Source organism: Mus caroli, chromosome X (genome assembly GCF_900094665.2).
Source record: "Mus caroli chromosome X, CAROLI_EIJ_v1.1, whole genome shotgun sequence".
Lineage (NCBI taxonomy): Eukaryota > Metazoa > Chordata > Mammalia > Rodentia > Muridae > Mus > Mus caroli.
Genome location: NC_034589.1, coordinates 113223808 through 113244303, shown reverse-complemented (window position 1 = coordinate 113244303; position 20496 = coordinate 113223808). Strand labels below are relative to the sequence as shown.

At 33.9% G+C, this 20496-nt stretch overlaps 1 protein-coding gene across 4 annotated transcripts in view; it reads right to left on the bottom strand.

Moving 5' to 3' along the window:
• The window catches only part of LOC110286667 (protocadherin-11 X-linked), a 549700-nt gene that overhangs the window by 246932 nt on the left and 282272 nt on the right, over positions 1 to 20496 (bottom strand). The window contains exon 6 of one of the 4 annotated variants that reach the window (XR_003835691.1): positions 1239 to 1387. The exons of 2 other annotated variants lie outside the window; for them this stretch is intronic. Coding sequence is in view for 1 of the 2 variants with exons in the window: in XM_029473158.1 (XP_029329018.1) it covers positions 1340 to 1387 (48 nt within the window). In the remaining variant the exon portion in view is untranslated. Of the gene's footprint in view, positions 1 to 1208; positions 1388 to 20496 lie in introns of those variants that run through there. One more of the 4 variants, XM_029473158.1, reaches the window with a different exon arrangement.

The following is a 20496-nucleotide window of genomic DNA, read 5'->3' as shown; positions in this document are numbered from 1 at the left end:
TCTCTCTCTCTCTCTCTCTCTCTCTCTCTCTCTCTCTCTCTCTCTCTCTCTCTCTCTCTCTGTCTCTCTCTCTCCCTGTATGCTGCTCTCCTAAGTCACTTCTCTTTCCTGTCTGTACTCATGAATGTTTTGCATATCCTAGCCTGACTCATTCTGCCAAATCTTTTTCTGATCCATCACTTTGTCTGCCTCTAAATTAGACATCACTTTAAAACATGGGTACTTCCTTTTTATAAACTAAGTTTACTGTCACTGTTTGGGTTGTAAGGTGCTTACTAAGGATGTGTCTATATTTAACCCAGGGAATAAAGTTGTGTACTATGGATGCATCTATATTCCAGCTGGATCACACCATACAGATGTAGGACTTTCAATGTGATTCCTGACCAGAGCAGCCATATTGCTGGATTAAAATTCCTCTGCAGAGCTGTACTTGTGAACTGTAGTATTTGTACTTATTTTACTGTTAGTCAAATGCCTTTGTACTTTTCCTGATAGAATTCTAAAATCTACAGTTTCATTAGCTACTAAAATGTTATGTGTTTTTACATGGTCCATTATATATCTCCTTATGAAGCTTAGATTGATCTCTGTGTATTCAATATTCATTTGAATATAATGTGGACATGCTACTGCAATTAACTGTTGGTATTTTTTCAATTCATTTATTGCAATTTTCTACCAGTGTCAGATGTATTGTATGCAAGAAGATTATTCTATGTATAAAAACAAAAATGAAGGATCAACAATGTTTCTCACCATCACGTACAAAGTTCTGCCAAGGCTAGTTAGTGATTTATTGGTTCATTTACCAGTCTTGTTAGGAAGTGACTGCCAAGATAAATATAGTTATCTTATCTCCCTAAGAAACTAGATTATACAAAAGGAAATAGAGATCACATCACAGATACATTCAATAGTTGTGGCATTGAAACAGTGTAACAGCACCTTTTCTATTAGGAGGCATAATTAAGTTTTCTCATGGAATACTTTTTACATATTTAATTTCAGTTAGTGTAGATAAGTAAAATGAATATTACAGGTAAAATTTCATATTTACCACATCTCAAACTATAGTTATCTATGAAGCTGTTAGAATTCTCCAAGCAACAAAGAAGAACATAGTGCCTAAGTGATCTATGAAGTCTTGAATTATCAAAGGTTTGTATTAAAACTGCATGAGATAGGGTCTGAGATTTCCTTTAAAAGTTATTAAATTCCCCTAGAGGCATACCTACCTCAGGCATTCTCTCTGTATTTAGCACTTAAATTATCTTAAAATACTTTATGCTTGTACATTTTTTACTGCTGTGTGAAGCTGTCTTAGAGATTTTCTTTTTCAAAAATTGACATTGTTGAAGTTGCTATTTCCAGCGCGGAATGCAACCTAAAATAGAAAATGGTTCCATTTGTATGAGTGGTTTATTTTCAGCTGTGTTCTATATTTAGGACAGTTTTGTTGTTTATTATTGGTTATATAACATTAGTTATATTCACAAATTTAGAAATCGTAATTTAGAGAGAGATTAACTGAAATTTTATCAAACAACAAGCATTAATTCAGTATCTACCCTATAGCAGCCATAGTAGCTAAAATCTGAATCTCATAGAGGTCTGGTCAGGTGGGGGTTAGGGTGTGGGAACATCCTTATAAAAGGAAGCTCGGACCACTGTGATTGAATTTGGGAAAAGCTAAAAGAAGCTGAGGAGGAGTGCGGCCCCATGGGAAAACCAGCAATCTCAACTAACCAAAACCTCTGAGACCTAATAAAACACTGAGCTACCAACCAGGCAGCATACACCAGGTGAAATGAGGCCCAGGACACATACAGCATATGACTGCCTAGTCTGGCATCTGTTAGAGAAGATGCACCTAACCTCCTAGAGTCTTGAAGTCCAAGGGAGTGGGGAGATCTGGGTGGTGTGTTGGTAACATCCTCTTGAAGACAGGGGGTGGTGGTGAGAGGAGGTATGAGATGGAGAAAGGTCCGGGGGGGAGGGGGCAGAACAGGAGGGGTAGGAAGACTGGACAAAAGCAGCTGACCCGAGTTGTTGAATTAGGGAAAGACTGAAAGAAGCTGAAGAGATGGGCAACCCTGTAGAGGAACAGCACTCTCAATTAATCTGGACCCCCTAGATCTCTCAAACCCTGGACCACCGAACAGGCAGCATACACCAGATGATATGAGGCCACTAACGCACATACAGTAGAGGACTTCTGGGTCTATGTTCATTCAGAGATGAGGCACCTAACACTCAAGAGCCTGGAGGCCCCAGGGAATTTAGAAGTCAGGTGGGTTGGAGGGTGGGGTCATTCATGTAGAGACAGGGAGTGGTGAGGAGTTATGGGATGCAGAACAGTAGGAGGGTGGAAGTGGGGGGGCAGGAATAAAATATGGAGTGTAAAATAAACAAATAAAAAATTTAAAAAGAATAAAATATCTATAAAAAGGATGAACGAAAGGGGCAGGGGGAGAGCAGCAAGAGTGAGGAAAGGGATAGTGGTAGTGGTGTGTGTATGGTAGTTTTACTAAGACGGATGGATAGAGACAGGTTGCAAGTGAAGGCAGAATGAGCAAGAAAATGAGAATAATCCAGAATAATAGAACAGACTGCCAGAAGCTAAGCAAAACAATTCAGTCAGACATCAAAAGATATTTTGAATCAGTAAGCATGGAGAGGAATTTTGCACAGAACATATGAGTTGAACCTCTAATCTGAGTTCAGAAAGAGATAGAAGGTGTGAGAAAGTGCAAGCTTATTCAACAGTAAGTCTCTGAGATAAAAATTACATCTGGAAAATAAAAGTTACTTTTACAGAATTCAATACCCTCATCTGACATCCATAGGGACTACGTAAGAATGTCATAAATAAAATACATGCCGACAAAATAGTCATACACATAAAAATTAAATAAATAAAATTACTCAAAATCAGAATATACCCGCAGGAAAAACTAACACTGCATAAAGAATATGAACGTTTTATTCTATCACCTTGGAGGAATATAAAATTAAATATTACTATATTAAAAAGGGAAAAACTATATTTTATGTTTCAGCAAAATGCAAATATTCATTTTTAGTGTTCATACTCAATGAATCATGGCAAAAATACAAATGAAAGAGTTTTTGAAATTTAGAAATAAAACAAACTATTTGTCTTGTAATTATCTATCTGAAACACAAAAGGATATATAAAAGGTAAAATAAAAGCTCTTACACAAATACTGAGTTTAACAGTGTTTCAGATATAAGAGCAGTACACACCAATCAATTATATTTCCTAATATAAAAAGGAACATGAAATGACAGATGCTATTTATGGTTATTGCACAAATAATAATCAAGTATGTGCTCATCTAAGTTAGACTATTCATATGGGAAAATATAATTTTTTTAAAAAAGCTTTTCAGCTATATATCAACTAAATATTGGATATCTAGAATATATAAATGAAAACAACAATCCAATTACAAACTTTGTCTATGGAACGGAACAAACTTCTAAGAAGACAAAATAAAATTAGCTAATAAATGTTTTTAAAAAGCAATTTCTAATGTTAGCCAACTGGGAAATGTAGCTTACAACTATTTTAAGATTCCACCTCACTGCAGTCAGAATGAAAACAAAAAGTACTGGCAATCACATGGATAGAGGAACACTAATCCACTATTGATGGAAACATAAACTGGTACAGCCCCTATGAAGAATTCTCAAAAAATCTAGAAATCGAACGGCCAATGACCCAGTTACACCACACATGAGCTTGAGGATTTCTATTTCCTACTATAGAAATTCTTAATTTTTTATGTTCATTTACTGTATCTTTGAAATGAAATCAGTTAAGTTTTTCATCATCTGATGAGTGGATAATTAAAATGTACACATACACAAAAGAGTCTGATTAATTACAAGTAAATAAATTTAAATGAAAGTATATATGGATTATAGATTTTAAATTTTAGAATATCTAAAGAGATATTAATGGGATAATGGAATCTGGGGTAATGAGATTATCCATTAAGAGGAATGGAAATCAAAGGTAAGTTTTCACATTCCAAAGTTCCAAAGTCTTGTTAATACTCAAATATATCAAAGGAATCTTAGTTAAGAAAAGGTCATGCTAAGTACATACTTAAACACTGAGTTATAGCACATTGAAATTAGGTTATTAATATCTGCAAATCATCAGATTTTAAATTATAGATATATTAGCACCTGGAACTGTTGTTTTGTGTTTCAAAATGAAAACTGCTTATGTCGTCTATCTTCATATCTTTATTAAACTTATTCCTACATAAAAATGTATAAAATATTGAAAACAAGACTATTTGAAAGTGCATTGCCAGATTATTTTATTTAGTAATGTTTTAATATAGAGGTATATTTCAAGCAAATACAAAGCACACTTTCTCTCCACATTATGTGAATGTACAACCAGTCAAAGAAGTTGACTCCCTCAGCAGCATTGAGTTTTTAATCTTACCCATTCTGATTGTTATAAGGTGGATCTCAGCATTATTTGTTAACTGTATATGGGATGGATCCCCAGGTGGGGCAGTCACTGGATGGCCTTTCCTTCAATTTCTGCTCCCATCTTTGCCTCTGTATCTCCTTCCATGGGAATTTTGATACCCTTTTAAGAAGGACCAAAGTATCTACACTGTGGTCTTCCTTCTTCTTGAGCTTCATGTGGTCTGTGAATTGTATTTTGGGTATTCAGAACTTCTGGGATAATATCCACGTATTAGTGAGTGCATGCCATGTGCAGTCTTTTGTGTTTGGGTTACCTCACTCAGGATATTTTCTAGCTCCATCCATTTGCCTAAGAACTTCATGAATTCATTGTTTTTAATAACTGAGTAATACTACATTTTGAAAATGTACCATATTTTCTGTACCCATTCTCTGTTGAAGGACATCTGGTTTCTTTCCAACTTCTGGGTATTATAAATAAGGCTGCTATGTATATAGTGGAGCATGTATTCTTATTAAATGCTGACGCATCTTCTGGGTATATGCCCAGGAGTGGTATAGCTTGGTCCTCAGGTAGCACTATGTTCAATTTTCTGAGGAACCACCAAACTGATTTCCAAGTGATTGTACCAGCTTGCTATCCTACCAGCTGCAAATTGAGCCATTCTTATCTCCTTTTACAAAGCTCAAGTCCAAGGAGATCAATAACCTCCACATAAAACCAGATACACTGAAACTAATAGAAATGAAAGTAGGGAAGAGCTTCCAGTACATGGGCACTGGGAAAAATTTCCTAAACAGAATGCCAATAGTTTATGCTCTAAGATCAAAATTAACAATGGGACCCCATAAAATTGCAAGGCTTCGGTAAGGGAAAGGACACTGTCAATGGGACAAAAACAATCAACAGATTGGGTAACGATCTTTACCAACCCTATATTCAATAGAGGGCTAATATCCAATATATACAAAGAGCTCAAGAAGTTAGATTCCAGAGAACCAAATAACCCTATTAAAAATAGGGTACAGAGCTAAACAAAGAATTTTCAACTGTGGAATATCAGAATATCGAATGGCTGAGAAGCACTTAAAGAAATATTCAACATTCTTAGTCATCAGGGAAATGTAAATCAAAACAACCCTGAGATTACACCTCACACCAGTTATAATGGCTAAGATCAAAGACTCAGGTGACAGCAGACACTGTTGAGGATGTGGAAAAAGAGGAACAGACAATCTTGATATGGAGGTTGGTGACCCTTATGGAATAGTGTAGACAAGCTTTGAAGAAATTGACAAGGATGGAAACCATGTAGGAATACCAACAGTCTCAACTAACCAGGACATCTTGGAGCTCCCAGAGACTGAGCCACCAACTAAAGAGCATACATGGGTTCTTTGGAAGCCCATGGCACAAATATAGCAGAGAGCTCTTTGTTTTGTCCTTAATAGGAGTGGAAGTACCTAATCCTGTGAAACTTGTTTCCCTAGAGTGTGTGTTTGCCTGAGGTTGGAGACAGTGGAGTATTTCTAACCTCTCAGAATTGAAGGGGAAGGGGAATTGGGGGAATATCTCTTCTAGGCATACTGGGAAGAGGGGCTGCATTTGGGATATAAATAAAATAATTAATAAAACACAAAAAACAAACAAAACAACAAAAAAGAAAGTTAATTCCCAATTCTATTATTTTTCCTCTCATGCATATGAAAGGACCAAAGATTTTTGATGTTTACAGTTTTCCTCTATAGACTTTACCAAAGCTCTAGAGTTATAAACCTTTGCTACAATATTCACAAATAATTATATTTTAAAAATTCATCTAGAAAAAAATTCATCTAGAGAAAAATGAAGTATCCTATCCATTATAATAACCAATATATACCTTTGAATAAGAAAGAACATGTTTCTGTGTATGTCTCATTTATATTAGTTTACTTTTACTTACAGTTGCCCATTTGTATCAATAATACCCACTTCCTGAACTTGTACACAGTTGATAACAATGACACTATGACTGAATTCATGATTTAGACTTTGTAGTCAAAATTCAATACAAACGATAATGAATAAATCTCAATGACTAGTAAAGGAATTATCTTTGTCAATAAATTATTGTATTTTTAGAAGGAAATATTGTTATATGTATAATTGTAATACCTGATAAATACACAAGTGGATGCTCACAGCCATCCATTAGATGGAGCACAGGATCCCCAATGAAGGAGCTAGAGAAAGTACCCAAGGAGCAGCCCCATAGGAGGAAAAACAATATGAATTAACCAGTGTCTCCAGAACTCCTAGGGACTAAACCACGAACCAAAGAAAACACATGGTGGTACTCATGGCTCAAGCTGCATATATAGCAGAGGACGGCCTAGTCGGCCATCAATTGGAGAAGAGCCCTTGGTCCTGTGAATGTTATATGTCCTAGTATAGAGGACTGCCAGGAACAGGAAGCAGAAATGTGTGGGTTCATGAGCAGGAGGAGGGGAAAGAGATGGGGGTTTCAGAGGTGAAATTAGGAAAGGGGATAACATTTGAAATGTAAATAAAGACAATATAATAATAATAATAATAATAATAATAATAATAATAATAATAATAATTTGGGGGTTTTAGTATTCATATAGAATTTCAATTTGAAAGGAAAAAATACCACCTCTGAAATGTCTTCCTTAAAGCATACTATAATATATCTTGTGTAGGTCTCTTCTAATTTAGAAAAAAAAATACTATACTCTCTCATTAAAACAACTAATGAAAATGTAACATCTTTCAGTATCTTTTGATTCATGGTACCTTAATGAAATTATTTATTTGATTAGGAAATGACTCTTTGGGACTGTGATTAAAAGAAATTGATTCTTGTATGACTCACTTAAAAATGACAGTTGTTCCCAAATGAAAATGACAATAGAGAAATAATAGGAAAATGAAAGAGATTCAAAGATATAAGCATAATCGTTATCCGTGTTTTCATTCTTTTTACCTAAATCAAACAATATGATATTCTGTGTATTCTATGTTTGGGCTAATAAAAATATTATGTTGTGTACTTATATACATGTATGTGTGGTCATGTGACAATAATCAAGTTAGTTTTGAAAGTATCTTGTGTTAAAAATTGCATTAAGATCACACCATTAAACCTGATTAATGCCATGCTTTGTCCTCTTCTTATTTCTTTTTTGTTTGTTTGTGATTTTGTTTTTTAGTTTTTTGTTTTTTTTTTTTTTCATTTTTCTTTTCCTTTTTTTCAATTAGGTATTTTCTTCATTTACATTTCCAATGCTGTGTCAAAAGTCCCCCATACACTCTCCCCCACTCCCCTACCCACCCACTCCCACTTCTTGGCCCTGACGTTCCCCCGTACTGAGGCATATAAAGTTTGCATGACCAAGGGGACTCTCTTCCCAATGATGGCCGACTAGGCCATCTTCTGATACACATGCAACTAGAAACATGAGCTCTGGAGGATACTAGTTAGTTCATATTGTTGTTCCACCTATAGGGTTGCAGACCCCTTTAGCTCCTTGGGTACTTTATCTAGCTCCTCCATTGGGGGCCCTGTGATCCATCCAATAGCTGACTGTGAGCATCCACTNCTGTGTTTGNTAGGCCCCGGCATAGCCTCACAAGAGACAGCTATATCTGGGTCCTTTCAGCAAAATCTTGCTAGTGTATGCAATGGTGTCAGCGTTTGGANGCTGATTATGGGATGGATCCCTGGATACGGCAGTCTCTAGATGGTCCATCCTTTCNTCNCANCTCCAANCTTTGTCTCTGTAACTCCNTCCATGGGTGTTTTGTTCCCAATTCTAAGAAGGGGCACAGTGTCCACATTTTGGTCTTCATTCTTCTTGAGTTTCATGCGTTTAGCAAATTGTATCTTATATCTTGGGGATCCTAAGTTTTGGGCTAATATCCACTTATCAGTGAATACATATTGTGTGAGTTCCTTTGTGATTGTGTTACCTCACTCAAGATGATGCCCTCTAGGTCCATCCATTTGGCTAGGAATTTCATAAATTCATTCTTTTTAATAGCTGAGTAGTACTCCATTGTGTAAATGTACCACATTTTCTGTATCCATTCCTCTGTTGAGGGACATCTGGGTTCTTTCCAGATTCTGGCTATTATAAATAGGGCTGCTATGAACATAGTGGAACATGTGTCCTTCTTACCGGTTGGGACATCTTCTGGATATATGCCCAGGAGAGGTATTACTATGTCCAATTTTCTGAGGAACCGCCAGACTGATTTCCAGAGTGGTTGTTCAAGCTTGCAATCCCACCAACAATGGAGGAGTGTTCCTCTTTCTCCACATCCTCGCCAGCATCTGCTGTCACCTGAATTTTTGATCTTAGCCATTCTGACTGGTGTGAGGTGGAATCTCAGGGTTGTTTTGATTTGCATTTCCCTGATGATTAAGGATGTTGAACATTTTTTCAGGTGCTTCTCTGCCATTTGGAGTACTAGTTTTAACAGTTTTATCATTATTGTCTTGACAACTTAAGGACATGCAGCCTAGAAATATTTCATTTTTCTTTGAAAGTCAAGCTGCTAAATCCAAACTACTATTCTATATAAGTTTGAAATCATTGTGACTTTGAACAGTCATAAACCTTGAGTTATTTCTATTTGATTGAATAGAATAATATATATCACAATGTAAGTGAATTATGCTATATTAAGTACATAATATATTTATATTTAAAATATGAGGTCTCTTGCATCAAAAACACAGCAGTTGTTTTTATTAGTTAAAATTTAAACACACTTGAGATTCAAGAGGACAATTTAATTATTTTCTGCTTCTGATTTAATATTTAGAGTTCTACATGGATTCTCAATAATTGTATATATGAAGAAAATATTTTGTGATATACCCTCAAACACTCACATGTGACCTTTATTCCCAATTATTCAAATTAATCTTCCACAGTCAAAACACATTATAATTTCATTTTATATTAAATAAAATTGTAAAACATTAGAAAATGAGTCATTGAAACTATAATTCCTATATTTTAATTTTATTGTTAAGCAGTAAATTTAACTCTGATCTACAATAACATAGCAAAGAAACATATAGCATCCCATAATTTTCTTGTAATTTATCAGATGTTGAACTTTAAATGTTGTACACAGCATTATGCAAGTTTGTACTGTTGTCAATCAAAGAACTGTGTGACTAGCTATTAAATATAATAACGGAGTATCGGTAAAATAATATTTGAAATCATGTAGTATTATGATTATTGTTATGCTGTTATATGATCAGTATAAGTTATCGGTTATAAGAGTTACTGCTTAATGTACTTAAATGGGCTTCTGAGAAGCATTATATTAAGTTAATATGTATGGAAGCCCCAGGATCAATTGTTAAATATAACACAGTAATGTGCTGAGATAGAGTCAAATTTTTATAGTAAACTATATTTATATTTAAGGTTTAAAAGGAATACATTTTCTCTTAGTTGTAAGTGTGACTAATACACATTCATATTTAGATTCATTATCTATATCTTCGGAGAAAAAGGTTTGTAGATGTTTCCACAAGTCAAGTTCTTCAAACAAAAAAGTAACCAATTTGGTGTGTAGATATTATGCAGAAGTATGTAAAATTTGATAGAATATATTTAAATTTTCTATCAGTGCAAGGTGGCACACACCTTTAATCCCAGCACTCAGGAGGCAGAGGCAGGTGAATTTCTGAGTTCAAGGCCAGCATGTCTACAAAGTGAGTTCCAGGACAGCCAGGGCTACACAGAAAAAGCCCGTCTCGAAAAAGAAAAAAAGAGAGAGAGAGAGAATAATTTCAAAATAGCATCTATGAATGAGACATTTGAGAAATTTTGAAAAGTTTGGGAAAATATTTAATCAACAAAGTTGCAGAGTGCACCATCTAGTGGCCTGTAGATGACAATTTAGTTTAGATTCTTAAATTGCAAGGGTTCTTTTATTAATGATTTTAAGTCTTTGTGTCATTTATAGAATAATTACGTATTTATTTAGTTATATGCCTACGTATCTATTTATTTATTTGGCGTGTGTGTGTGTGTGTGTGTGTATGTGTGTGTGCAAGTGTACATATGCGAAGACACATGGCTGAATGTCAGAGGACAAATATTAGGAGATTTTCTGACTATGCAGAGCCCAAGGATTAATCTTCATTTGTCAGAATACTTAGGGTCAAGTGACTACACCTGCTGAGACATATTATCGCACCACAATAATTTTATACCTTCTGTTTCTTTCTGTTACTACTGACTAATATATTCTCTTCTTTGAAAAAAAATAGTGAGCACACAATGTGTATAAAACACATTTCCAAAATTTTGAAACAAGTCATAAAAATGATTAATTTTGAATTATACAACTAAACATGTAATAAGAAAAACATGCTAATCACATATAGATAGATAGATAGATAGACAGACAGACAGACAGACAGACAGACAGACAGATAGATAGATAGATAGATAGATAGATAAATAGATAGATAGATAGATAACACATAGATTTGTATTCCTACAACTTTGGTTCCTATATCAGGAGGAAATGTCTCATTTTCACTTCCCTACATATCTCTTATTAATGCTTTAGATTTTTCAACTAGTTTACTTTAATAATTAGTAAATAATATCAAATTGCTAATTTTTAAATTTCTCTTCTGGTATATTAATGTAAGTATACTTTGGAAAAATTCCTCCTTCTCCAGGATTGTTTCAGAATTTTGAGCTCATATTCTCTCTCTATTCTATATTATGTTATCTTTAATATATAGTGAAACTCTATACTTGAGCCTGAAATATCTTCTGAAAACCTCCCAATGCTGCTTTCTTTGCTCTTCATAGTTGCAGGTGTAAGTCAAGAATGGCAATTATTTTCCTGTTAATTCTTTGTTCCTGCTCCAAAAATGTATACTCTTTTATGGCAGTATAAAAGAAAGAAGGACTCAATGGAAATGACATTAGCCAAAATGCCCAAAAATGGAGAGAGATAACCTGAAGAGAGAGCTCCAGTAGACAGACCAGGCCCCAGTAGAGAGATGGGGTCACCAAACAACCTTCAAATTTTTTGACCTAGCTTTGTTCCTGTCAAAATGAAATTCAGGGATAAATATGTAGTAGAGACTGAAGGAAAGGCCATCCAGGTACTGGCTCAACTTGTGATCCATCCTGTGGGCAGTCACCAAACCCATGTTGTGTTTACAGACAGGAGCTTAGCATGGCTGTCCTCTGAGAGGTACTACCAGCAGCTGACTGAGACAAATGTAGATATTTACAACAAATCATTGAACTGAGATCAGGTACCCCTGTGGAAGAGTTAGGAAAGGATTAAAGTAGCTGAAGGAGATGGCAACAATATTGGAACAATAGTACCAACTAACCTGAACCTCTGGGAGCTACCAGAGATTAAGCCAACAACCAAAGAGCATACATGGCCTGTTCCATGGCCCCTGGCACATATGTAGCAGAGGACATATGCCTGGCCTCAGTGGGAGAGGACTGACAAATCTTAAGGATAATTGGTGGCTCAGGTAGAGGGTGGAGGGGAGGGATGTGAGGTGGGGGCGGGGGAATGTGGGTAAGTGGGATGGGGTGGGGAGCAGCCTCTCAGAGGCAAAGGGGAAGGGGTAGTATGGAAAACCTTGATGGGGGGGGGCAAGGATGGGAGGCATCATTTGGAAAATAAATAAATAAAATTTTAAAAGAGTGAGGAGGCCTGGAAACAGTGATTAATGTTCTACCTGGCCTTTCTTCAGTAACATATTGTCCTGTGAGCAATCTCCATACCTCCAATCTAATTGAAGCCTTTCTGCAGAATACATATTTTTTTCTTTTGTGTTATTTACTGATAATAGAAGGGCAAGTATGGTAAATTTATAGCAACCTTTTCTTTTCACTACTGAGAAGTAAGAAAGAAATTGCTAGGATAATAGTTCCATTGACAGTTTACTAATATCCATACACAAAATGGGGAGTTTTGTAAAGATGAAAACACTTGCTATTTAGCAGTACAGTTATGTTTATTTTGTATTAATAAAGAAAATGTTGCCGGGCAGTGGTGGCACATGCCTTTAATCCCAGCACTTGGGAGGCAAAGATAGACAGATTTCTGAGTTCAAGACCAGCCTAGTTTACAGAGTGAGCTCCAGTACAGCCAGGGCTACACAGAGAAACCCTCTCTTGAAAAACAAAAACAACAACAAAAAAGAAACTGTTTAAGAGAAGATTGAAATGTATGACAAATATAAGATAAAAGTGAAAATAATTTGCTTATAGGAGATAGGTCCAAAGTGTCTAAAGGTCGTGTTTTTGCTTAATTATCTAATGCAAATTACATTAGAAAGCAGCTTATATTTTTGGCACATTTATATTATCATAAAGCAAGTCCTAAAGCAAAATTAGATATTTTTCCAGATATTCCAGAATATATATTTTAAAATACCATAAGGATTTTACCTTATAATAGTGAAGTTTCATCTCACTAAGATCATCAGGATTTCTAGCTACTGTCCTTCATGTCCAGGGTAATTCACAGTACATTTCTTCTAAACAATAAAGCCATAGACATTTCTGGATTTGTAAAGTTGAGAATGGTTTTAACTTTCTTTTATAAGGAACTATAGACTATACCTGAGCAAGAATTTATGATTTTAGAAGCCTTTTTGGGTGAAGGGATTGGCTAGGAGAAAACTATTTTTCTGTTAAGTGATACTAAAAATCATAATTCCTCCTATTGACAATAAAATATCTTAGTAGAAATAGAAATTTAGGTCACACTTTAAAAATTAAGCAAAAATACAATTATAAGTACTGTTTTTCTTATTATAATTTATTAAGTATAAATCTTAAAAATATCCTAATAATTGTGTCAATGCACTAAATAGCTAAGTAATTACTATAAAACTAGAACAGTTATAAAATAATTATACCTAGAAAAAATTAGTCCTTTCTTGCCACTCCTCTATTATTAGCTAACAATTATTTCAGGTGCTGTCATGAATGTTCATGTTTAGAGTTTCTTTCCTCCCTAGACTTTTAATGCATTCTGACATTATTAAGGGCTCCCTTATGAAATCGAACAATGAGCTGAAAGCTCAGCTCTCTAGGTGTTAGCATTTATATTCAGAATCACTTAGCAAGGGAGAAAACAAATTTAAACTCTTCTGTGCCAAGCAATCCCAGTACTTAGTTCTCTTTGGGAATTGTCTGAAAAGAAAAATGAGACCTCAGTGAAATGGCAGGGGATCTGATGGCTATTTCATGCTGTTCTTATAATCTGATTGGTACCCTCACCTCCTTGAATACCATCTTTGTTTCTCCTGCTTTGCCTTTGCTCAAATTGTGAATTTCTCTCTTTACATTCCAATAGAATTCTATACCTATTATTTCTTTCCTAACTTAATTGCAGTCATCTCTAAAGGCTCAACTCAAATTACACCTTTTCTAATGAGTATTTTCTGAGTACAATAACCTACTTCTGTTTCACTGGACTTTAACTCCTGTGTTACCCAACATCTGAAACGCACAATTTAGTGTAAGGTTACACAGGAGTTTTTATTTCTAATGTAAAGTATTTTGTTTCAATCATGCTACTAGCTTGCTAGAAGAAAAAAAAAGAGGTTCTTGAATATGCAATAACCCATAGACTAAAAATCCAAATACAGACACATATACGTTGAGTCACTAGTGAGAATAATAGCACTTTGCCAATTGGTATATCATTAATAAGGATAAACCATGTCTGCCTATTCCAAAAACTGGCTCAATGGATAGCAAACAAAAGCAGAAAAGTTTCTGTCAAAATTGAGTGGAAATGAAATTATGTCATTTGAACTTACCCTTTTAATTTTTAAAATTTAAACATAAATATTTTGTAGCACCATGACTTAAGGTACAGCCCAGGTATGTCTTAAAGAACTTGAAAAATAGTATTTACTTTTTTTAATGTGAATAGGTAAGTAGGTTACTCAACATATATTTTTGCTGGAGAGTTATATGACAATAGACTATAATTGGTTGCATTTTAAATACAAGATTTTATCTTCAAATAGAAAACAGAGAAAAGAGGTAGATTTGTTATATTTGTTGATAAGCCTATGTTCTATCAAATAGAACAAATAAATGTAAATGCAAATGAGTTTGTAGTCTTAGCAACAACTGTAACAGTTTTTTTCCTATCATTTTTCCCAAGTTTTCTTTTGTTTTCTTATTGTAAAATCCTAGCTGACTTGACATAACTGCTGTTATATTTTTCATGTCTATAAAATGACATACCACTGTCCCATGGGTATGTGAAAAGTAATGGTCCATATTACTAGTAATCAAGACAATGATAATCAAGATCACAACATGAGAGCATGTCAACCCATTAAGAATGGTTTATATCAAATGAAATAATGATAAGTACTTGTGGGAAAGAAGAAAATAAAAATTTGTGTACATAATTGTTTTATATGTAATATGGTTTAGAAAGTTAAGCAAGATCTAATTTATGGTCTTCTACCTGTATACTGAGTATGTATTCATGAGAAATTCAAAACTATATATTCAGAAATATTTATTATATATTCTTACCAATGTTGAGCTCAGGATTATTCTCAATAGCAAATCGATGTGGAAGTGTAAACCAAATAAACCCTTTCTGTCCCAACCTGCTTTAGTCATGATGTTTTATATACAGCATTGATGGATGCTGCCATTCCTGGGCTGGTGGTCCTGGGATCAATTCCTAGCACTCCCATGGCACCTGACAACTGTCTGTAACTCTAATTTCAGTGGATCCAACATCCTCATACAAACATATATGGAGATAAAATACCATGACTCAAAAGCAAGATTGGGAAGAAAGGGTTTATTCAGCTTACAGTTCCAGATTAGAGATGAATATATCATGAGTGAACATTAGTGAGTAACCAATGGATAAAGAATGTATAGTACATATTGAAATGTAGAAGTATTCAACCATAAAATGAATAAAATCCTGTCATTTCTGACAACAAAAAGAAGAATGATATATTTTGTGTTAGTATAGATAGAGCCAGACATTATTATTCAAGTAAAACATATCAGGTAAAGAATCAGAGAGATAAAGCCTTGCATAATTATACTGACACGGAATGTGAAATTTTATAAATAGAATGAAACCATCTCAAAAGTCAGCAAGTGTAGAGAGAATTAAGAGATGTAATCAGAAATTTAAAATAGATAAAAATAAGAAGTCTTGCTGGGCGGTAGTGGTGCACGCCTTTAATCCCAGCACTTGGGAGGCAGAGGCAGGTGGATTTCTGAGTTCCAGGCCAGTCTGGTCTACAAAGTGAGTTCCAGGATAGCCAGGGCTATACAGAGAAACCCTGTCTAAGAAAAAAAAAAAGAAAGAAAGAAAGACAAGAAAAAGAAAAAAGAAGTCTTATTATGTTGTTCGATAGGAAAGTGCTTAAATATAATTATATATCTCAAAAAAGCAAAACAAATCAATGTGAAAATTAATCCAGTGGACTTATAACTCTTTATAAATGTATTGACACAACTCTGATGATCAAAATGTAATTTTTAAGAAAATGAAACTTTTTGGTGGACAATGATCATATAAACAAGGAGATCTGTGTCTATGTCTGCCATTGATTGCTTATGTTAATGAGTGTGAGGCATAATGCCTACTACCACTGAGTTGATCTTTCAAGTACTAAATGACTATGTTTTATCTAAGTGGTTCTACATTGATTCAGTATCATTGTCACTTATTATTAAATATTACACATGTGGTATTATGTCACCATGCTGCCCAAGTCATATTCCTATTCTCAACATTCCAGTCTTTGACTTCTAGCTTAATATTATTACTATCAAGAGCTCATTTTCTGATCTCTATGTCTAGTCAAATGAAATAATTTTGTATGGTCACAATATGTTACATATTCAACCATTTAGCACCAGTTAACAAACAATTGATATCTGGCATAACATTGATTTGTACTAATCTATGAAATTTTAGAAGTGACTTGTATTTTTTTTCTTTTTATGATTAAACTTTCAGTGTTTTCCCTAGAAAAAACTAAGTACTCAATAAATGCTTCCGTTTTGAGTTATTTTATTAAATGATAATAAAGTAATAAAGTAAGGGATACATATTATGAAAAGTTCAGTTGAAAAATATGAGAGTGAGACACAAGGCACGGGTAATTTATTTACCTTCATTTACAACAAAGAACATTTTGGACAGGTATAAATTATAGCACCTCAGAAGAGCTTACTCCCAAAGACATTTTATTAGAATATTAAAAGAAAAAAATGCATTTGACATGTTGTAAAATTCTCCTTTAAACCAATAACAAGGGAACTTTTGAAAAACAGTTGCACTAGAAAAAAAATATTCAACAGAATCTCAATATGTTTCCACACTACATATAAACAGCAGCACAAAACACTCAAAGGTGATATCAGAAATGAAAAGTAGAAAAACAATTACACTGTTGAACAACAAGATTCTCAAAGCACTCTCAACTTGCCACGAGATAATCATTTTAGAGAGGGTATGTATAAATGATACATAGAAAGCACATTCAGGGGGCACTGTGGGTTTTAGAAAAAAATCCATTAAATTATTTTCTGTGAGAAATGTGTTGTGGCACCTTAAATATGGCTGTATTTTCCAACATCTTTCTTTCACGAACACATTCATTTCCAAGTGTTCAAATACAAAGAACATAGGTTATGCTAAGAAAGTGATGCCAAAATTCCCTTCCATGATGTTTGTCAAAATAAACATAACTACCTCAATGAATGACTGTTACAGCTGTATGGTAGAAGGTGTATCTGCCCTGTACTATAACCATATCTTAAGCAACTACTTCTTCATATTGTTTAAAGTCCGAGTAGAAGGGATGAAAGTGCATGGAAGGATGCATTAAAGATTACTTCCTGCATCAGCATGCTTAGGCAGTCCTCAAGTAGGAAGCATTTTCCTTTGCAGGAAAAGGCTAATAAAGAACTTATACTTAATGGTATTCTTTGCAATAAACTTAACATTCTGTGCTTTAACAAGTAAGGTATAACATTGAATATACATTTAACTTCAGTATGAATTTCATGTAAGCATGTTCTTATTTACATATATACAGAATATATGAACATAGCTCACATATAGATAGGTATTGTACAAAGAATTCTGTCTCAGGTTTATTTTATAGAATCCTTTAAGATGTGTTTTTCATGGTTTTTGGAAAAAAGTTATAGTTGATTTTGTAAATGTTGATTTACTTGAGATGTTTGCTATTAAAGTTTCAATGCAGCAGTTTTAGTTTAATGTTGCTTCAAATGTAGTCTTTATGTGCTATGGACACAGAAGTAATTAAGGATATTAGCAGTGATTATTGCTGACAAAGTCAAGTAGTCAGGTTTGATGATTGAGTATTCTGTTTTGTGAAGTGCTTCTTGCAAATGTTAAGAAAGTAATATTAAAATGTAATTTTGGAGCTCTTGACTCTAGCTGCATATGTATCAGAAGATTACCTAGTCGGCCATCACTGGAAAGAGAGGCCCCTTGGTCTTGCAAACATTATATGCCTCAGTACAGGGGAACGCCAGGGCCAAAAAGTGGGAGTGGGTGGGTAGGGGAGTGGGGGGTGGGTATGGGGGACTTTTGGGATAGCATTGGAAATGTAAATGAGGAAAATACCTAATAAAAAATTAAAAAAGTAATTTTGGAAACCATATATCTTTTTTGAGACTTCAAATATAAAAATAGAATCTATTTGTGAGATGATATATATTTACAATCTTTGGAGAGTATATTTTTTTTGAAAAAAATGAAAAGACAAAGAAATGAATAAAATTTTCTTAAATAATAAAGTGTTGATATGGTGTCTACAAAACAATAGGTAAAATAGTTATGTGTCAACCATTGTTCTAACTGCCTTATAATATATATATATATAGTATAGTTCATATCAATGTATTATTTATCTAATAAAATCTATGTTTTCATATTTGTCATGACAAATGTGGAAACAAAACTCATAGGTATTATATAATATAATAAAGAGAACATAACCTGTAAGAAACAATATTAGTATTTAAATGCAGAATTAAATGACGTCAAAAACCATGTTCTTTTCCAGGATAGTCTATTTGTTCTTTAAAATGTGTAGGTTGATATTATTGCTGAAGTAACAGAAGAATATAATACATAACATTGAAAGAACATCTAGTGAATGCAAGACACTTTGCTACATATGTAGGCATGATTTAAAATTTTTCATTTCTATCAGGAGCTCACATTCTTATGGGAGAAATAATGCAACATTACAGATTCTTGAAATGTAAGCCCATCTGTCAAAAATCTGATGAAAATTTCAGATATGCATATGTATTAAAAATGGGCAGAAAAGAAAAGAAACATAGGGGTCATAACAAAGATCTTTAAAGCTACGAATATGAATCCTATTTCAACAACCAGCAAGAGAATTTGAAAACTTTTAGAGTTTGGATACTCCATACTCAATAGAGGATAATCTATAATCATCAATGACATATAGAATTAAATGTATAGTATTTATTTTAGAATGAATTGGAAAGAAATACCTTTAAGAGTCAAAGTTTCACAATAGCTTTCCAGGCTAGTGTGGTATGTAGCCTAGCTGTAAATTCTATTCTGGATCTCATTGTTAATAATTTGTTAAATCTAGAGCAAATTAAAACTGACTAGAGAGCTTCTGTGCACAAACCTGGAAAGCATCCAAATAACCAGAATATATTTGTTTGTTTTAACCTTTTTTCAAATGACTTCAAGTTATTAAAAAAAAAAAAACCTTCATATTATAAAACAGGGCTTACAACTCTAGGTAGTTCAGAAGGACTAAATTCTACAAAGTCTAAGAGAACAGGAAGAGAAGCAAAACATCACAAAACTGTATAGTCTCAGAGGTAACCACTTGTTGAGTAGTTCTAACACTGTTTCTCCTACAATTGGGCACTAACAGTAACTAGAGAATATTGACATTGTTGCACAAAAATAATACATGCTCTACAAAAAGAACTCTCACAATTCCTGAATCTATTAATATTGAATAATTTGCTGGAATATGATGTTCCAGAATATATGTCCACATCACTCCCAAGACCTCTTTGATCTTGTACCTTCTTTACAAAGCAGGAAACAATTTGCCTTACAATTAATCCTAGAAATCACCTAATTTTCTAATCAGTAATACATTTAATTGATCTAGAGATTTTGAAAATTTGCTGTTTTGTTTACATTTGTTAAGTAGCTAAAATTACTTTAACAAGATGTGTTTACTAATACATGTTTGGGTAGAGTCAATGGCACCTCAACAAAAAAGAATACATTTCTAACAGTCTCTTTCTTTTTCCTATACTCCTCTCTCTCTCTCTCTCTCTCTCTCTCTCTCTCTCTCTCTCTCTATATATATATATATATATATATATATATATATATATATGTGTGTGTGTGTGTGTGTGTGTGTGTGTGTGTGTGAAACTAAAATATTCCATGTAATAATCATCCCCAAGATACAGGTGTAGATTTAAAATTAAATAAATTGTTCATTTTCATAGTTCTCATTATAGACATCATTAATGGGAGAGTAGAGCAAGAGCTTTACTATATATAAAAGATCTAAATAAATATATTCTTGATGAATAGTATAACTGCTGATGCATTTTTCTCTACAGAATCATTTCCAGCAAACATGATCCCTAGTCATTCCTAATTTCTGCATTTGTTCTAAATTTATATTTCATCTTGTAAACTCTTAATGTTCCCTGCTGCTTTCTTCCTTTTCAGGATCATGCTTTTATAACACTCATGTACTTAGCTGGATTCTTGGTGTTTATTCCTTTCTCAAGTAGCCTCTATTTCACTTCCAATGGGATTTTCTTGGGATCCAACGTAATAAACAAACTGATGAGCTTTTATTACCTTGATTTCAGTGTGATCAACAAGGTTCCCTCTGTGATTACAAACAGACTCTATTTCACTTGCAT